General features: G+C 44.6%; 1 protein-coding gene across 1 annotated transcript; it reads left to right on the forward strand.

The window, feature by feature from the left end:
* The first annotated feature begins 1594 nt into the window (after positions 1-1594).
* On the forward strand, positions 1595-16649 carry LOC131720932 (methyl-CpG-binding domain protein 5-like). The gene is made up of 13 exons (XM_059013458.1): positions 1595-2079; positions 5713-5887; positions 5997-6130; positions 6970-7072; positions 7185-7353; positions 7619-9748; positions 9948-10678; positions 11336-11531; positions 12023-12240; positions 12474-13337; positions 13668-13720; positions 13920-13992; positions 14128-16649. The coding sequence occupies exons 3-13, from the start codon at positions 6021-6023 to the stop codon at positions 14173-14175; spliced, it is 4695 nt and encodes a 1564-aa protein (XP_058869441.1). The 5' UTR covers positions 1595-2079; positions 5713-5887; positions 5997-6020; the 3' UTR covers positions 14176-16649.
* Positions 16650-18143: the final 1494 nt, after the last annotated feature.

The following is an 18143-nucleotide window of genomic DNA, read 5'->3' on the forward strand; positions in this document are numbered from 1 at the left end:
AAGAAATATATATGCAAAAATAACACGCATCACGTGTGAGTTATTATTAGAAAAAAATAGTCATGCATTCTACAAAGCGTAAAGCAGTTAGCTGTCAAAAAAAAACACCGTTTATATACGTCTGACTATGTCAAGTTTTACGTTTAAATATTTCATAATCACAGGATAAATTGCCGGCTGAAGATGGAGCTGTATTTCCTTTCTTGGTGAATAACCTTGACCTCTTGCAGGCAGCCTCAGATGTTGAAACTCGTCTGATTCGCGTTATCGCAGGGCAGGAGACGCTGGTCCAATGAGCGCTTTTAATGTAATTTATCAGATCTGATGACACCAGTGTTTCCCTACTATATATACACACACACATTGCATTTCATCATCACGTCAGAAGTTATGTGCGTAAAGAAAGTGGACGCGATGTATGTGAATCGTTTGTCTATTATTATTTATTTCTTAGCAGACGCCCTTATCCAGGGCGACTTACAATTATTACAAGATATATGCTCCTTGCAAAATAACAATTCAAATCAGTGGCTGTCTATTCTGTTGTGTTTAATGGGTTTTGCACGGTTCACCTCTGCCAATGTCTGTCTGTCTGTCACTACATTATGTATGTGATATTCTTTTAAACGTTTAGGCAGTGGTTAAGCGGAAATCGCTCAGGACAGCTCCCCCATACAGAACAAGGGTAAAAAAAAAACCGTTTTCCTGTGGGTTAGGTGCAGCCCCAGATTTGCACTTTAAAACACTGACAATAGGTACTTAGGGGTTGGTGGTCAACCTAACCCGCCGGGATCCCGGATTATACCTAAAAATAAATGGTTGATGCAGTCCAGGGGAATTTCCAGGGACTTTAAAACATGCTCTAAAAGGGTCAGTTTGTGGCTAATCCCAGTGTATGTTGATCAAATCTGACTCATCTTGCTATACAGCTGCCAGACTATATCTATTCTTAATTACTGGTACTAAAACGATTAGCAGGCACGGGGGGGCACAATTTTATCTGAGAGCAGTGGCATTTGTCTCCCAGGAGATGTCGCTGTACGCAGCGATTCGGAAAGGGGTGGGAAATAATGTATTTAAAAAAAATAAAATAAATATACAGTAAATAAAAAAAATGTAAGTGGCAAATTGGAAACTGTATTTGTGTTTATATATATATATATATATATATATATATATATATATATATATATATATATGCCCACGTACATACAAAAAGACAAAACAGCTCATTAAATCCATCTTTTCATCCAATTCAGTTCTTTTTAATAGAGTGTCGCGATGGCATTCCCATTTGGTATTTCAAAAATACGTTTGAAGTTTGACAGCTAAAGACATTTATATTATACTGGCGGTCTGGCAACGTGGAACATGAAAAGAACGTCCGCGATCCTGCACGAGCTTCAAAAACACCCCACTCTCGCCCGTCACTAGTGGACAGCTCACCACAAAGCACTTTGGTCTGAGAAGGGAGCTGTGAATTGCTGCTTTGCAATTAAAAAAGCTACAAACACACGCAGTAATATGAATCAGATAGTTTCCCATAAAATTAGATTTATACATTAGTTACCAAAAAAAAAAAAAAAAAACACGCCTTTCTTTCCCTAACCTGGAACTTTTTTTCAAACATCCCCTTTAGCTCCTTTGCATTCTGGGTAAGGAATTCCCAGGGCTGTCCCTAGCAAAGTGCGCATGCTCCCAAGGAAACTCCATGATTTTTTTTTGGCACAGAATCCAAGGGAAAAATAGCAACTGGGAAGCAGGAATTAAAGCTGCACCGAAAAGGGTCAAAAATCAGATCAGAACACACATTGCATGGCCGAATCAAACCCAGGGAAACGGGCGGCACGCGTAGCAAGGCGGCGGTGACTCCGAGAGCCGCCGCGGACCTTCCAGAAACCAAAGTGAAAATTCAACAATGCAGCGGGCGCAATAAAAGAGCTTTATTGCTCTTTGTTTTTTAAGGGACGGAGACGAGAGATAAAGAGGAGACACCTAACCTCCCCCCCCCCCCCCCCAAAAAAAAAAGTCTGTCAACTTTGTTTCCTAAAAAGAAGGCGAAAAAGTTCGACGAAACAGGTACGTTCCAATGCTGCTTTGTAAAGACGAGTTTTGTTAGGTCGATGTTGACAACTAGTGCAAAAAAGCATTGCTGTACAGACTGGCTCCTGACTACACTGAAGTGCTAGAAGCACATTCTTTGAGTAATGGACGGCTTGTTTATAGTTTGGATAAATGGTGTACCACTACGACTAATGGCACAGTAGTTTTAACTATTTGCTGAATTAAAAACACTGTTCTATCTTTGTAACGCGGATTTCTATACAAGAAGTGAGCCACGCATTTGCTGCCTGGCTGATCTGTGCAAAAAAAAAAAAATGCATGCAGTTTGTTTACATTCCCCTGATGATGAGCGAGAGTTTGGTTGACAAGAATCGTTTTGTTTAGTACGTTTAATATTACAATAATAAAGGTGTCAGGCCTCTGCGATTGCATAACTGGATGTACATTTTTAAATAACAGTATAATTAGTTTTTTCACATTTGTCCCGTTTGATCGTATAATTTGCAGGCAAGATATTTTTCGATTCTTTCCTACCTGTTCTAACTTTCCATTTGCTTTATTTATACATAAAAAAAACACTGGGAACTGTTAACAACATAGTATTACCCGTCGGCTGTCATAAAGTGATGGTCTTGGACAGCGTCGTGCTCGGTGCATATGAACACACATCATCAGGTCTGACACCCTGCTCCTCATGGCAGGGCGTGTGTCTGTTTCCAGTTTGCAGGTATTTGAAACCACATGTGCGGCGGTAAGGAATGTTTTGATCGCTTTCCCTTATATGGAATTATAAACGATGTACAGTTGCACCAAAAGAATACCTACCTATAACTGTGCTCACAATTTCAATAAAAAAAACCTTGGATTTTTAAAGATATGTATTTATAAAAAATAAAGCATTGGTGACTAGGTTGATTTTAATGCTGTGCCTTCAGAGAATTTGCAAAAGAAAAATGCATTACAAATTTTACCAGTGCAATGATTAGGGGAGCTGTGAAAATTGCACTGAAGCTAATCTTGGGTTGATTTTAAACCTTTTCCTCCTTTTCCGTTTTTCCTGCCACTGCACAATATGTTTGACGGAGGTGTTTGATTTTTTTTCTCCCCCCATTCACTTCCTTCCTGTGTTACAGGTAATAAGTCCCCACCTTATGTGCACCATACAACCTGTATGTTTTTCTGGTAAGGTCTTTTAGTGGTGTAATGTGATTTGCTTTTTATCCTGTTCTGGCACACAGCGAGATGAAAATCAAAACAGTAAGGGATTGGTGAGAATAAAGTTATGCTGACAAAGGTATGAAAAAAAATGATAATACACATTGCCCAGTGCCTCACACTGATGCACACCTGAGTTCAGGAGCTGGTTTTCACTTCTCGTTGTGTAGGTAGGCAAGATCAGCCAAAGTGGCTATAACAGGGTTGGAAATAAGACTCCTGCTGCGTAGCAGTTTGATCCACTCCTGGTTTTACTAGGAGTTGAAAAAGACACACCTGAGCTTGTTACCTATACACACACTGTGGCTGATCAAGCGCATAGTAAAACCTGGAATGGGTGAAACTGCTCTGCAGTAGGAGTCTTATTTCCATCCCTGTATATAGACATACAGTGAAAAGATGGTTGTTACTTCAATTGACACCTTGGCTGATCTGGCAGTACCCAGCTGTGTATTGGATGGCTCTCGATCCTGCTTTTTTTAATGGCACTTTGAAAGAGCAGCTTCTGAACTGGGGATAACACCTCAACACAGACGGTTACCGTATCATACAAAGGGAAGGGGACAGTGCAACAAGTTTACTCTTAAGTTTTACTTGCCCCATATCTCTGTTTCCTCCAGTTCTCCGAGGAGAAATTTATAGTTTTGAAACCTTCAAAATAGATTCGTACTTGGGCAAAAGCTAAAGTGAACGTCCCAGGAAAGGGACAGCACCTTAAGAAACAGCTAACACTTTGGTTTGATAGGACGTCAGGCTACAAAGGATTCAACTCAAGGTGCTACTCTGTGAAGCAGTCCACAGCCGTGTGTGTGTGTGTGTGTGATGCCGTCTGTGGAAATATTTTCTTTCACAACTAAACACTTTTTCATATGAACAACAATCCTCTTTACAACCATAAGTCATAAGAACTGCGACCAGATGTCATTTTTTCTTTCTTTCTTTCTTTCACAATACAGTACAAATGTGCTATTAAAAAGTTCTTGAACTCGCATACAGTTTTAAGCATGGGATAAGAACTTTAAATAATTTTTTTTTTTAACTATGCCAAAAAAAACAAAGGGTTCAAATGCTGCAAGCATATACCGTCGCAGACAGAAGTATTTGGGCAGTTGAAAGTATATAACATGCAAAAACTAATTTCATTCTTTTTTCTTATATGGACTTAATCTCAGAGAAAGCAATTCACTTAGACCATCCCTAGATTTGACCTAAACGGATGATATATCAATCACAGTTCTCTTTCTTTCTTTCCTTCTTCCTGCTGGACATTTCCACGTGTTTTTTGCTTCTGGTTCAATCCCAACAGTCTAGACTGGTTCTGTCAGACTTCAAAAAGCCACAAGTGGTTCTCCAGACAGTCCAAGGCCTTGTGATAGAATTCACACCTCGCCATCCTGAGGGCAGCCTGGCCTTGTTTACACTCCGAGAGCCGCCAGGGAGAGGCCACTCCACTCCCAGGTCTTCTTGGGCCTGTTCAAAGGGAGGAGAACACGACGGAATTATAGAGGGGCAAAAGGCGACATGTTGGGCATTACAAAATGGACCAGAGAGTTCCTTTAACCTGATTCTAAATATGAGGTCTCTAATCTCTGGTAAAGGGCCTCAAATGCTTGCTTTCAAACTGTGTTCATCTCTGTTCCTCCATTGTTTTTAAAGAATGACTTTATTCTGTAAAGCCAACATTTATAACCTTTTGACAGATTATCTTTTTGAGTGGTTCGGTCTAGTCGGTGATGTGTCATGCCTGTGAATATTTTGTTGAAAGCTACACTATTCAGAATTACTGGAAAACGCAAGGTGGATTTGTGTGAGTACTGCTGTCTGTCTGCCTGTCTCTGTAAATTACATGTCAAATGAAAGGTTCCAAAGCTATGAATTCACCACCTTTTAAAAGACAGACATGGACAAACATTGTAGCTAATGCATTCATCAGACAGGATGCAATATGTATAGTATTGCACCATAAATATCACAATACATGGGTACTAGGCTATTTTTTTTATATAATAACCTGAACTAATGATTAACAATGTTGTTAAAAGGCAAATCTTAAATGTGCTGGGGTGAAGATGTACTCAAGGCAGCTGTACTGTGCATTCAGCATTGTTTGATGCAATAATGCATTCCTATATTGAGCTCTCTACTACTCACATTGATACTGGCATCTCTGCTATGTATGGAACCGTTACTTTGAACTGTACCAACACTTTGTTTGAAATACACAAAACCAAAGTTTAAACAGTATTATAGAAAATGACACAAGTGTTAAATGTTGAAATTCTATCTCGGGGGGGCGGGGATCAAGTGGGAATTCATTTCCTACTACTATTGCTGTGTATGGATTTTGTTTTCTGGTGTGCTGATAAAGTAGGTGCTTCCGTATAAGGATTTAAAGTCCAGTACAGTAACACCCTTTTCCTTTGTGTTTTTCAGGTTGTATTGCCGACCCAGTGCTGGACCACTGAGAGAGAGAGAGAGAGAGAGAGAGGGAGGGGGTAGGGCCATAGTCTGGCTTGCTCTTGGTTTTTATCACAGCGTCTCTAAACCATGTGTTTTGACGGGCTGATACAATGGACGGCAGAGCCTCGCGTTTTATAAAAATGAAAAGGTGCCTTGGAACTTCTGTGTATTAATAATACCGCCCCCCCTCTCCCCGCCCTCCTGCTTGCTTGGCAAATGCTAATAATACCCCTGTGCCCCCCCCCCCCACCCTCAAGGTGTAGGAGAGCAGTGATCAGAAAATGAACGGAGGCAATGAGAGAGGCAGAGACAAAGATGGCGGCACGTCTGCAGCGCACGTTCCTATTGGCTGGCAAAGAGCAGTGGAGGGAGGGAGAGTGGCCTACATCAGGTGACTATATCGGTCAAACTCATTTATTACGGTGACAGTAAGCTGTGTGTGGCGGTCACCAGTAACCACCATTGAAGAAGTGTGGGTGCTACTTGTCTTTTTTGCTCATATGTAGTACTAGATATTGCATTGATTACAGTAATGTTTATTAATAAAATATTCAGTGTACAGTCTATTACACCGTACATGTGGCAGGGATGGAAATAAGACTCTTATTGCATAGCAGTTTCACCCATTCCAGGTTTTACTACACGCTTGATCAGCCCCAGTGTATAGGTAACAGACTCAGGTGCGTCTTATTATTAAACTCATAGTAGAACCAGGAATGGATCAAACTACTAAGTCTTAGTTCCATCCCTGGTGTGGTTATTAAAAACACTGCAGTGTTTTGAATGCTGTATGCTACCATACGTAGCGTACTATACGCTACTGTACTTTAATTCTGAACATGTGCAATGTGATACCAATTGGGTTTAAATCCATTGTTAAATGAGATTTAAGTGTGATAAAAAAAGCAAAGTGATGACAGAGAGCTTGTCCCCATTGACCCGCATTCTATTCCGGATTAGGAAGTCATGTTGATATCAAGAGAAGAGTGAAAGGTTGTGTTAACTAACATGTTGTTAAGACGGTTTATTGACTCTTGAAACAAATCGCCAATAGAAACATCAGGGTTTGTTCAGTTGATTCAAGCTGACCTAAATACTGCCTTCTGTGGACTGAGGGTTCTGAAAATCCAACGTCTGCCAGTGCTTTTTATAAACCTTGTTTTAAGTTCGTTCAGGATTTCCCGCTAAAGAGTTTACTGTTCCCCCTGACCCTGTGTTTGCTCCCCTCAGCCCCAGCGGTACAGTCCTGTCCACTGTGGAGGAAGTGAGGACCTACCTCCTGACAGATGGCACCTGTAAGTGTGGCCTGGAATGCCCCTTGGTTATACCCAAGGTAAGTCACTATAGAGCCTGCAGGCCTCAATGTTAATCTTAACCGTTTGACTGATCGTATCGTTTCCTAGTGCTGAATAACTAAAACACTGAATCCTTCCTCTCCCTCCCAGGTGTTTAATTTCGACCCCGAAGCGGCAGTGAAGCCTCACAGTACCGAGGAGGTGAAGGCAGAAGAGGACATGACCAAACTGTGCAATCACCGGAGGAAAGTGGTCGCCATGGCAGCGCTGTGCAGGAGCATGGAGGCCTCCCCCCTCGCCTTACCCGGCCAAGCTCCAGGTAAGAGGGCAGAGGCCTGGGGCTGTTCCACTGCTTTCTGGTCCTGGTTTTCCTTTTCAAAAAGTACATTGCTGGAGTAAATGCTTTGCAAGAAACGCGCCTGCACCTTTTTGGGGCGTTGTACAGAAGGACTAGAAATCAACTTGGTTATAGAATTGACAAATATAAGGGTGGCCAAAGTTGTCCTTTCCATGCCCGCTGTTGACCGTGATTGGGCACCCCTGGTCTAATGAGATTTGTGGTAACTGTAATCTTTCACCTGTAGGTGGCGCTCTTAACTATCTGGAAAACCCGTCAGCAGCACACAGCAGATCACCCAACGCGGGCCTCAGCAAATCCCCTCCTGATTTCAAGAACAACTTGTTTCCAAAATACTTCATGGACAAAGCTGCCAGCGGCGTGGGGCCCCCCTTTCCGGGCCCCAAACAAGACCATTGCACTTACCCCCGACAACGGCTTCCCAACCCCGGCGGGCTGACTCAGTACCCCAGACACCACCCCCCGATCCCTGCCACAGCTGGGCTCAACCCCCCTTCTAAGAACTCCATGTACGCTGGAGGATATCCATCCAATGGAAGCCTGGATGCAATAACAAGGGCTAACTCCAGGCTATCTCCAGAACTCCCTCACTTAGGATCTCCCCAGCCCGGGAGAAACCTGATGCCTTCCCCCGCCCAATCTCCAAGGGCCTTTGGTCAAGCTGGCAACATGCCTTGCAGCTCAGGGTCCCAGAAATACCCCCGGTTTACCAATCCTCCGAACCAAACGTACGATCTTTCAGGGTGCTCCGATCACCTCAAGGGTTCTCCCTATCTGAACTCCCTCCCACCTTCTGCACAGTCTCACACCCACGCTTTGGATATCCACGTGTCTTCGACTTTAGCTTCACTGGCCAACAGCCTGGGCGGTAGGTCCATGCATGAGGTCCAAGGGAACTTCCCTCCTTCCTCATTCTCCGCCAGATCCAATACTATGGGCTCCCCATCCACCTTCTCTTCCTCCATCTCCTCACCTGCTGGGAGCTTGGAGATGTCTCCGCAGAGGTCCAGGCATTCTTCAACCTCCTCCGAGCATGGCTTCCATGGGCAACAAGTAACCAAGTCCTCTCATTCCCCAATGCCCATGAGCTCTCCCAAATTCTTCATGCCACCTAGCCCCAAAAGCCGCCTGGAAGGCATTCTCCAGCAATATAAGGACACCAGCAACAGCGGGAGCAATTCCTTAGGTAACCATCACCACCCCTACCAAAGCAATAACTTCCAGCCGCCCCATCCACCCCATTCTCCTACGTTGGAGAAAAAGGTCCAAGCGTCAGGAGCTGCCAGTGCTTCCGGATTCCTCGGTCTCCCTTTAGGTCAGATTCTCAACCAGCACCACCCCCACTCGTCCTCCTTTCCAGCTAGCAGCCTACTGTCCGCAGCTGCCAAAGCTCAGCTGGCAAGCCAGAAGAACAGCAGCTCTGCAGGCAAGGAGGCTCACACCAAGGTACTAAGCACTTTACAGAACAGCCTCCCCAATAGACAAACCAGCCCCCTTCTCTCCAACTCCAACACCACACCCAGCTCCCCAGCGCCTCAAGACAAGCCGTTCAAGAGGAAGAGACAAAGGAGATCTCCAACAGTCCTTAGCATGCTCAAAGAATCCCAGATGAATAGTCTCCGAACTGGGGTGGACCAACTGTCTATGGAGAAGACCTCCTTCTCTCTCCCCTTGGGTGCTTCCCAGCAGCAACTTATAGACCTTAATCCTGGGCTAAACCAGTCTGACTCGGTTCAGTCTACCGGCTTCCCCAGGCAAGCAGAAGCTCAGGATCCTCTGAGAAGCAAGACCCCGGGTGTTGGTACAGCTCAGCCTTTGTCTGCCCTGCTTCACTTGCTCAGCATGCAGAACGCTCAGGGTGGTGGCAGCAGCGGGAGCTCCCTTGGCCAGCCTGGTCTCCAATCTCAAAGCCCTGCTGCTGCTCCCTCTCCAGTCCACCTCCCTCCATTCCCCCAGCCCAACCCAGGATCTGACCGAGCTTTGACCCCCAACTTTGGAGGTCCGTCCCCATCTCCAAGCCAGCAGGCGTTCATGAACGTGAATTTGAACGCTGCCCTGGCTTCCATGGCCGATCCAGCAGGCACTACCGGAGACTCCAGTATGTTCCCCGGCATGCAAGATCTCAACAGCCAGCTGCTTGGCCTCCTAGGTCAGTTCTCCACCCAGACCTCCTCCCCTGTCTCTTCTTCCTCCTCCTCCTCCTCCTCTTCCTCTTCTCCTAGTGCAGCTCAGGGCTCAGGGAGCAGTAACCTGGCTGCACAACTGAAGGCTCCAGCAGCCACAAGCGAGGCTGTGCCAGGCTTACCCAGCAGCAACAGTAACCATCAGCATATTCAGCAGAGCAATACTGTCACAGGTCAGTGTGAGATGTCGGTAAAACTTTATATGATATGTTTATTATGTGTGTCCTTACAGCGATTTCTATGGGGTGCCCTTAGCTAGGGCTAGTGCGAGTTTCAAGCCCTGGGTTTATAATTTCAACTGAATTCACAAACAGATTTTTAAGAAAAAATAATTAACCGATTATTCCATTTAACAAAATTCTCTGTCTCCAGGACCCACCAACCTACCAGCATCCCCAACGTCCACCAATCACAAAATGGCCTCCAGCCCCAGCCCTGCGGCGCTCCACACCCCCTGCCAGCAGCTTCCCCTAGCAGAGCTGTTCCCCTTCATGAACCCGGACCAGCTTCTGCAGCTCCTCTCCACCAACACTGGGCTGACCCCTCTTCTAAACCCCCCCTTCATCGGATCTCTTCCCCTGGGCTTGCAGCTAATGGGTCAACAGCAACACCAACAGCAGCCCCAAAACATCCTAAACCACAACCCCCTAAACCTCCTGCCTTCCTTACTGGGGGGCCAAGGGGACCTGCCAGTGAACCTCCTGGGTCTCCTAAACCCGCCACCCAACGCTGTTCTGCCCCCTAGCGACCCTGCCGACAAACAGGCCCTGCAGGCTCTCCTGACTGCCTCCCTCTTGCTCGGGCAGCAGCAGACGGCCATGCTCCCTCTAGGTGGGCTCAATCTGGGCAGCCTCAACCTGGATTTCCTCCAGCAGCAGTTCCCTCCCCCGCAGGACGGAGACAAGCCCACGGACGCCCCCTTGCTGCCGGGCAACGATGGGTTCCAGGGTCTGGGGGACGGTGCCCTCCAGGCCCTGCAGGCTCTGCTCTTCCCAGCCCTGTCCACCCCCGCCCCTCCCATCCCCGCTGCGTTGCTGTCCCTCAACCCTGCTCTCCTGGCTGCTTTCCTGGGCTCCACTGATGGGGGCGCGAACCAAACTCAGGTAGGCGTTGCTGTTTTTTCAAGAAACTTTTCAGGAATTGTTTTCACTTGCATCTGCTTTGCACAATGTGTCATAATATAAAAGTATTGATGTACACCTGCACCAACTACTGTCTTATTCACACGTACGCAGCAAGTGTTGAGAGATCTAGCATTGTATAACTGTTTCATATTCAATGCTACTGATTGCTATTCTTTTTGGAATCTGTCTTGCATTCATTCAAATCCAATGACAGAATGTAAACCACACTGTTCTAGATTTCGCTGCTTTGCTAAGCAGATGCAGAGCTTGATCTAAGGAAGGTAATTTTCCGAATTTTGTTTTAGGTTTAAACCTTGTCTTTTGTATACGTTTTAATTGTCATGTATACATACCCTTCATGGAGTGCCGTGGTTAATTCCTTCATGAGAATGGATTTCTTCATTGGTAGAATAGCTACAGTAATTCATTAATGCCCCAGTTTGTTCATCTCCTCGCCCAAGAACCATTTGGTGCGCTACGCCATGTAGTGCTTTTGGTCGTGTTTCACAAAATGATATGTAATGTAAAAGAGGGCATCAAGATTCATTCAAGACGCCCAGTGATGCAATATGCATGAGAGGCGATTTCTTCTCGCTCTGGATAGCACTGACTGGCGCCTGCGTCTTTCTCCTTCAGGTCGGTATCTCCAGTTCCTCCATGGGACCTACCTCCATGACCAGCACTTCTACCACGACCACCCCCAGCTCGGGAGCTGAAGCCCCCCCAGCCATGTCGATGGGAGACCCCCTCCTGTCATTTAGTGGGGCCCCAGGGAAGCTGAACCCCCTGCCCCCCCAGCTGCTCAACCCCCTGCTGGGAGCCAACCTGCTCGGTATGTCTATCTCACACCACCTCCTAATGGGCTTCATTACCAGTCTGAAGTTTACATGGGTTTGAAAGCATTAACAAATAGCCTTTTCCTGTGATTCTAGTCTTAAATCTCAGTAGATAACATGGCAAATCACACCAGTGTGCACTCCCTAATGATTATCAGGGATAGAAATAAGACTCCTGTTGCATAGCAGTTTCACCCACTCCAGGTTTTATGTACTATGATTTTGATTAGCCACAGTGTATGGCTAAGGTGTGTCTTGTTAAACTCCTAGTAAAAGCAGGTATGGATCAAACGGCTATGCAATCGCTATAGATCGCGCTCTGTTTAGATCAGGATTGTTCAACCCTTTCCCTGTAAATGACGATGGTTCTCGCTGTTGTAAAGCGAGTGCTGTAATGAGTGAGAGAGGAAGCCTTGCAGCTGCAGCCCCAGCCATTATCATGAATAATTGACCGTCTCGTCTCGTCTCATCTGCTCTTCGGTTCCAGGTGACTTGGCAGCGTTCAGTACCAGCAGCATGCAGCTCAGCAGTCTTCACACCCTGCTGGCTTCCAGCCCTCTGCTCCTGCCAGGCCAGCAGCAACACCACCTCCTCCCCGCCTTGCAGCAACCCCCCCTGGGCATGCATCTAATCCAGGGCCAGGCTGCGCTACCTGGACAGGCTGGGACCATGAATCCAATGGCAGGCCTGCTAAACACCCTACAGGTTGGAATTAAACAGATTTTAATTGAATAATGTCGTTATTTAAATGATCCCATACAGGTCCTAAGAAATAGTTTTCAGTTACAGGTTTTTGATTAAACAGGATGGCAATGGTTGAGAACAGTTTAGAATAACAAACTATATATTTATAAATTAAATATATTTGTGGGTATTTCTTTTTATGTTGAATTTTCATTTTCTGGTATTCATTTACTTATTTTTAAAATTTCTTGCAGCTCAATATCGACCCGGGTCTCCCAATGGCCGACAACAAGCCAATAAACACTACGAACCAGTTGGAGGAAAACATAAGCCCCGCCCCTGCAGAGGACCTCCCGGCGAATCAGCTGCCACCAGAACACCTGCAGACCTCTCAGCCCCTCCCCCAGCGCTCAAGCCCCCTGGACCCCTATGGATCCTTCATGGATGCCATTTATAACTCCTTCCTCCAAGTCACGGGCAAAAAGGCCCAGGAAGCAGCTGGCCCGACGGGACATTCTGTAGGCCAGTCCGGGGCTTCCGCGCCTAGTCTCAGTGCTTTGAGTGCCTTAGCTCCCACTGCCAACCTCCAAGCCTCTTATCCACAATTCCACGGAGACGCAACATCTCTGCTGGCCCAAAACGGACCGCCTTCACACAGCCCCAGGAGGGCGTGCAGCGTCCGGAACCAGGACTTGACCAGGCTAGGGATGGAGGCAGCCCACTCTCCAGCAAGGGGGACCCCCAAACTGACTGAGGAGAGCAGGACGCCTCCCAGGTTTGAAGGGGTGCCGGCCGATAAAGCGAACAGCCGGAGCAACGCCCAGCTGCTGAGCTCCACACCGGCTTTCCCAGGCTCGCTCGACGAAGCAAAGACCGATTCCTTCTGCAAGTACAGCAACGGGGGCCACCCCAGGACTGAGCCAGCCTGCCGGCAGGACGAGCCTCCTCTCTTCAGGGGCTGCACAGGGGAGGGCGGCACCTCCGAAGGGGGAGGGGAGGAGGACCCAGTCCAGTGTCTCTACCCCAGCAGCAGGGCAGATTGTCTGAACGGCACAGTGTTGTGTCCCATAATCGACCAGGAGGTCCGTCCAGCCCCACACGAACCAGAGGAGGGCAAGGTAATGGAGCGTGTGTGTGTGTTTTGCTGTCTGTTTTAGCTGTAGGAAACACAACTGCACTGAGCCTTCTACCAAGACTGCACAACTTACTGCCGTTTTATAGGGAGCCAGGAATGTTCACACTGATGAAGGCAGTAGCTGAAGTGTCTGTATACTGATTTGATCTTGTTTGTTCAGATGACTCCTTGCAGTGTCGTCTTGGCTGCCTGTTGGAGCTCTGCAGTATTATGCAGCTTCCAAACTCAGCACAGTAAGTTTTCTTATGCTAATAGTGCTTCATGGTGTAGCACCTTCTCTGACTGTGTGTGTGTGTGTGTGTGTCTCATTCAGGGTGACTCTGTCCAGCAGGAGACCCCAAAAAGAGGACGCAAGAGAAGACAAACGTGAGTGAACAACCAAGTCTGTCTGTGCCAAGCAAAGCACTTGCCAAATCAAAGTGCCCCTTACTGTGGTCAAATCCAAAGTACAGCATTTTGTTCTTTAACAAGTCTGTAGTGACAAGTAAACATGTCATTAAACGTCTGTACCACATGTCCTATGTTGCTCGTGTTTTTAATATTATTTTAATTGTATTTTTTTTAGACAACAGAAGCTGAACAGCAGTTCGAAAGAGGCCTTCACTGAAGACATGGCAAATCTGGACCCGAAAGCACTGGTGAGTACCAGCGATGGGGTGTGGTTATCATGTCAAGGGATTCAGTGAGTGTGCACTTTTACATACCCCGTGATACTAAAAGACTAATAGAAAATAATAATAATAGTAATAATAATAATTTTTGTATCGTTCCAGGCAATTCAGAGACCAGCGAAAAACAAGAGAAGGAAGATTGTCAGATAGCGTCTTCATCTCTGGAGAGAAGATCACAGCTTGCAGCTAACTAGGGGCACTTGTACTGTAAATTGAACTGTCTACTGCAGGACTAGATTGTAGTTGGACAGGACACACACACACACACACACACACACACACATTGTGTCTAACACTACTCAGGTTTGTCCTAACGTGAAGCCAGTCAAAAACCCAACCACCAGCATATGATCCTTCTCTCACCTTCTTCTCAGTGTCACTCCCCACTGCTTCGCAACCTCCAACCCATCCACTGTGAGCAATGCCTCAAGAAATTGTAGGAGACGCCCAGGCTCTTTGGGCCTTCTACCAGCTGCCTTCTGTCCTAATCTGGATCGATCATGGTGCACTTCTCTCCATTTTCTTCTATTGCCTTTAGATTCTTCCCTCATTTTGCATGTACTGTTGCGCGTGGTTCCATGTCCTGCTTTGTACCGATCTCAGCCCTCCTTATCTAATATATGATAGTCCAAGATCAGCAGTAATAGGAGTCTTTGAAGCCCGCCGCCACTGTTTGAACTAGTGTAGTATGAGTTAACCCTAATCCGAACAGGGAAAGAAATGCACTACATTTTTTGTTTTACGAAATACGAATTAGGAAGTGTTAAATGTTCTCAAACATTTTTTAAAAATATTGCACCAGGTTTATGGAGTTCATTGATACTGCACCAGTTAGGGAGTTGAAAATCATAAATTCTATCGTAGTATTATTATTCTTATTATTTGATATTCCACGCGTTTATGGAGTTGAGCATTTAAAAAAAAAAAATATTCACATTTTATGGAAATGAAAATCACATTTATTTATTTATTTTTTATTAGATTTTGTACGGGTTAAGGAAACATAAGTTTGTTATACCTGGTGATAGATTGGAGTTGAGAACACAATAATAATAATAATAATAATAATAATAATAATAATAATAATAATGCACAGTTGTGGAGATGAGAATTGACCATCTGATTCCCAGGGATGGTGTGTTGTTGCTAGCCAACAGATCCTGAACGGGACCTTGTGGGTCTGTCTGGTGCTTGCAAGCGCTGGAAAAGTACGTCTACCTGCAATAGAAATGAGGAACGTGGCACTTTGTTAAATGACAAAATGGAAAAACTGTGGAGCTCAGCGCTGAGGCAGCATTAATTAAGAATGGCATTGACCTTCTCGGAAACGCAGATAGTGCTTGATGTGGGAACAGTTTGCAAGCAGTTTGCCTGTGGTGGTGTAATAATACAAAGGTTTTTAAAGCCTGGATTATATAACCTGCTTGTCTAACTGTTGACGTCTGGATGTCTAAAATGTCTTGCAATGTCATGTTAGTAAAACTGAGCTCTTGCTTGTGGGATCAAGGCACCAGCTTCATTAGCTACCACTCGCCTCCTACCCAGAGTTTAGACAGCTCTCATAAACAGCAACAGTCAGAAGGCGTGGAGTTCAGTTAGACTACGCTAATGAAATATGTTTACTGGGACCTGAAGAACGTTGCCAGGTTCTTTTTGCACCCGCTCCAGCGCTGTTGGCTTGCCAGGAAGCATCAGAGATGCTGATTCCCCAGCAAAGTTGTAAGTCCTGGCTCAAGCCCTATTTGTTCTCTTCGAGTTTTTGGAGCGTGCTTGCATTTTCTGTCTTTATTTTATCGTGCTTTTATTCTTTCACGGTTCGGGTCTTGTTTCACAGTTCTTTTGATTGCGAAACGCTTTTGAGATGACTTTGAAAGGCGCTATATAAAAAATATTTGAATTGATTGATTGGACCAGCAAAGGAAATCAGAGACAATCTGCAGGCACTTCACATTTGGTCACAGATTTGAATTTCGCTGAAAACCAGAAATAATGGGGGTGAATCAAACGTTTTTTTTTTTTTTTTTTTTAAGAACCACAATAATTCAATTTAAAGAGTATTGGAATGGCCTTGACTTGATTACCATTACTAATTGGTTAATAATATTGGATCGGTGTTGGTGATTGGTTGGGTGGCTGGCTTTTACTTGTGGGACTGAATTATGATTGGACCTGGAGGGAGTTGTACCTCCCCTTTATTCAAATATCTTTCAGCATGCAGAGATAAATAATGAAACATAGATGTGAGTGTGAATTTTGAATAGGAAAGACTCTAGTTAGTGGTTTATCTTGAACCAGCTAGTCTACCCTCTGCTCTGTACCTGTAGAATGAAAAACCAAAATGTTTTCCAGAAACGGTTACTATATTTAAAAACTAAATGAATAGAAAAAAAAGCAGATTATGCAATTTTTACTACTATGGGATTTTGTATATATGTACAGTTTTAGCCTGTGTGTGTTTCATTGGGGGGGGGCATGTACACTTTATAGAACACAATCTTGTCTTTTTTAATGTAAAATATTTTTATTCCTTTCTTCCTTTTTAATATTTACTTTTTTTGTAAAGAAGAAACTTTTAATTGTGAATTGTAGCCTTTTTTATATGGGAATTGACTTCTTTTTAATTTAACAAATTAAAATGCTTTTCAAAAATATAACTGGCGTCTGGGGTTTTTTGTTCCCATCCATATTGAAATAATATTTATAATAAGACACACCCTACGCACAACGGATTAACTTACTATAAATAAGAAAAGTTGCCATGTATTCTGTTCACAATATAAGTGCACTGGCATTGTGACAAGTCCTTAACAGTAATTTCCTCGTGCAAGATTTATAATCACTTATATAAATATCCAGGCACCAGGACTCTGAGCAAACGACTACCCTGAAAAATCTACATTGAGCTGGGCTGGTTTTCAATACGTGGGAGCAGCTGTTGTTCACTTCATGCTAATATTGGACTTGGCCTTGGCAAGGTAAAATGAGATCGCAGTGGTGGGGACCAACCAAGACGTAGCTTTGCTGTTTTCGCTTTTCCTCCAGGTAATGTGGGTTTCTTATTGCCTCAGTGTTGCTGGCTGAAGTGTAATGCTGGCTCCAGAGATCAGCCTATTTGTGGCCTCCCTGGTGTATCCGCACACACAACAGCAGCAATGCTGGCTCCAGGGATCAACCAGTGTCGCCTCCCTAGCGCCTCAGCATAGCAACCATCTGGAATGGGCTGGGTGGGGCACGTTGCAGGGTCACCCGGGAGTGTTTCTGCCCTGTAGCGTTTTGGAAAATAAGTCAGTGGCTTTTAACACCTCTCCACGGAGGCTTTAAATATTGCTTTATAGTTGCTGGAACAAGCTGGTTCGTGTTTTTATGTTTTTCTTGGTTTATTGGGGTCTGGAGCATTTTGTTTATAGTGCTGTATATATTTCTTTTTTTTATTCTGATTATTATATATATATTTTTATTGTGCTGGAGAATAGGGGAAGTGTAGAAACTGTTACATTACGGGTCCTAAATGTGTCTTTCACATCTTTTTACAAAATCTTTTTGGCAAGAAGAAATTTTCATTATTACCAAATCAGATGCTTGCATCACAAAATGTGTGCGTTTCCAAATACATTTTGAAACTTTATTTTTTTTACATTAACTTCTAGTTTAAAATCTGCAAGGTCTAGGACAAACTGTATTGTTCTCATTAGAAACATGCTTTTAAATAACACATTATGGATAGGGATCCATGTTTGTTTGTTTATTAAAAAAAACAGACATTGCATTTATCTGCAGTGCTGTAGAGTTTGCAGGAGCGCCCTCTAGGAGGTTGTGACTGGTACAGCAACTGAATTCTATTTTTTTCCTTCTACTTTTAATTAAGTTCGTCAGGGTTCTGTATGTGTTCTCTGGACAAGAATGACAGAACAGTGATTTATTATATTATATCAACAAACTGATTTCATAGCACAGGAGCCAGTCACGCACCATTTAGGCACTCTATTACAAAACAAAAAACTGGGTGCAGAACAAAAGCAATATAGACAGCAGGGCATGTCAGGAACGATCCCTGTTTCAACTAGCAAAGGCAGCGAGTGAAATGGTCTCAATGGATAACTGGTTCTAACTGAAGAAAG

Source organism: Acipenser ruthenus, chromosome 45 (assembly GCF_902713425.1).
Source record: "Acipenser ruthenus chromosome 45, fAciRut3.2 maternal haplotype, whole genome shotgun sequence".
Taxonomy (NCBI): Eukaryota; Metazoa; Chordata; class Actinopteri; order Acipenseriformes; family Acipenseridae; genus Acipenser; species Acipenser ruthenus.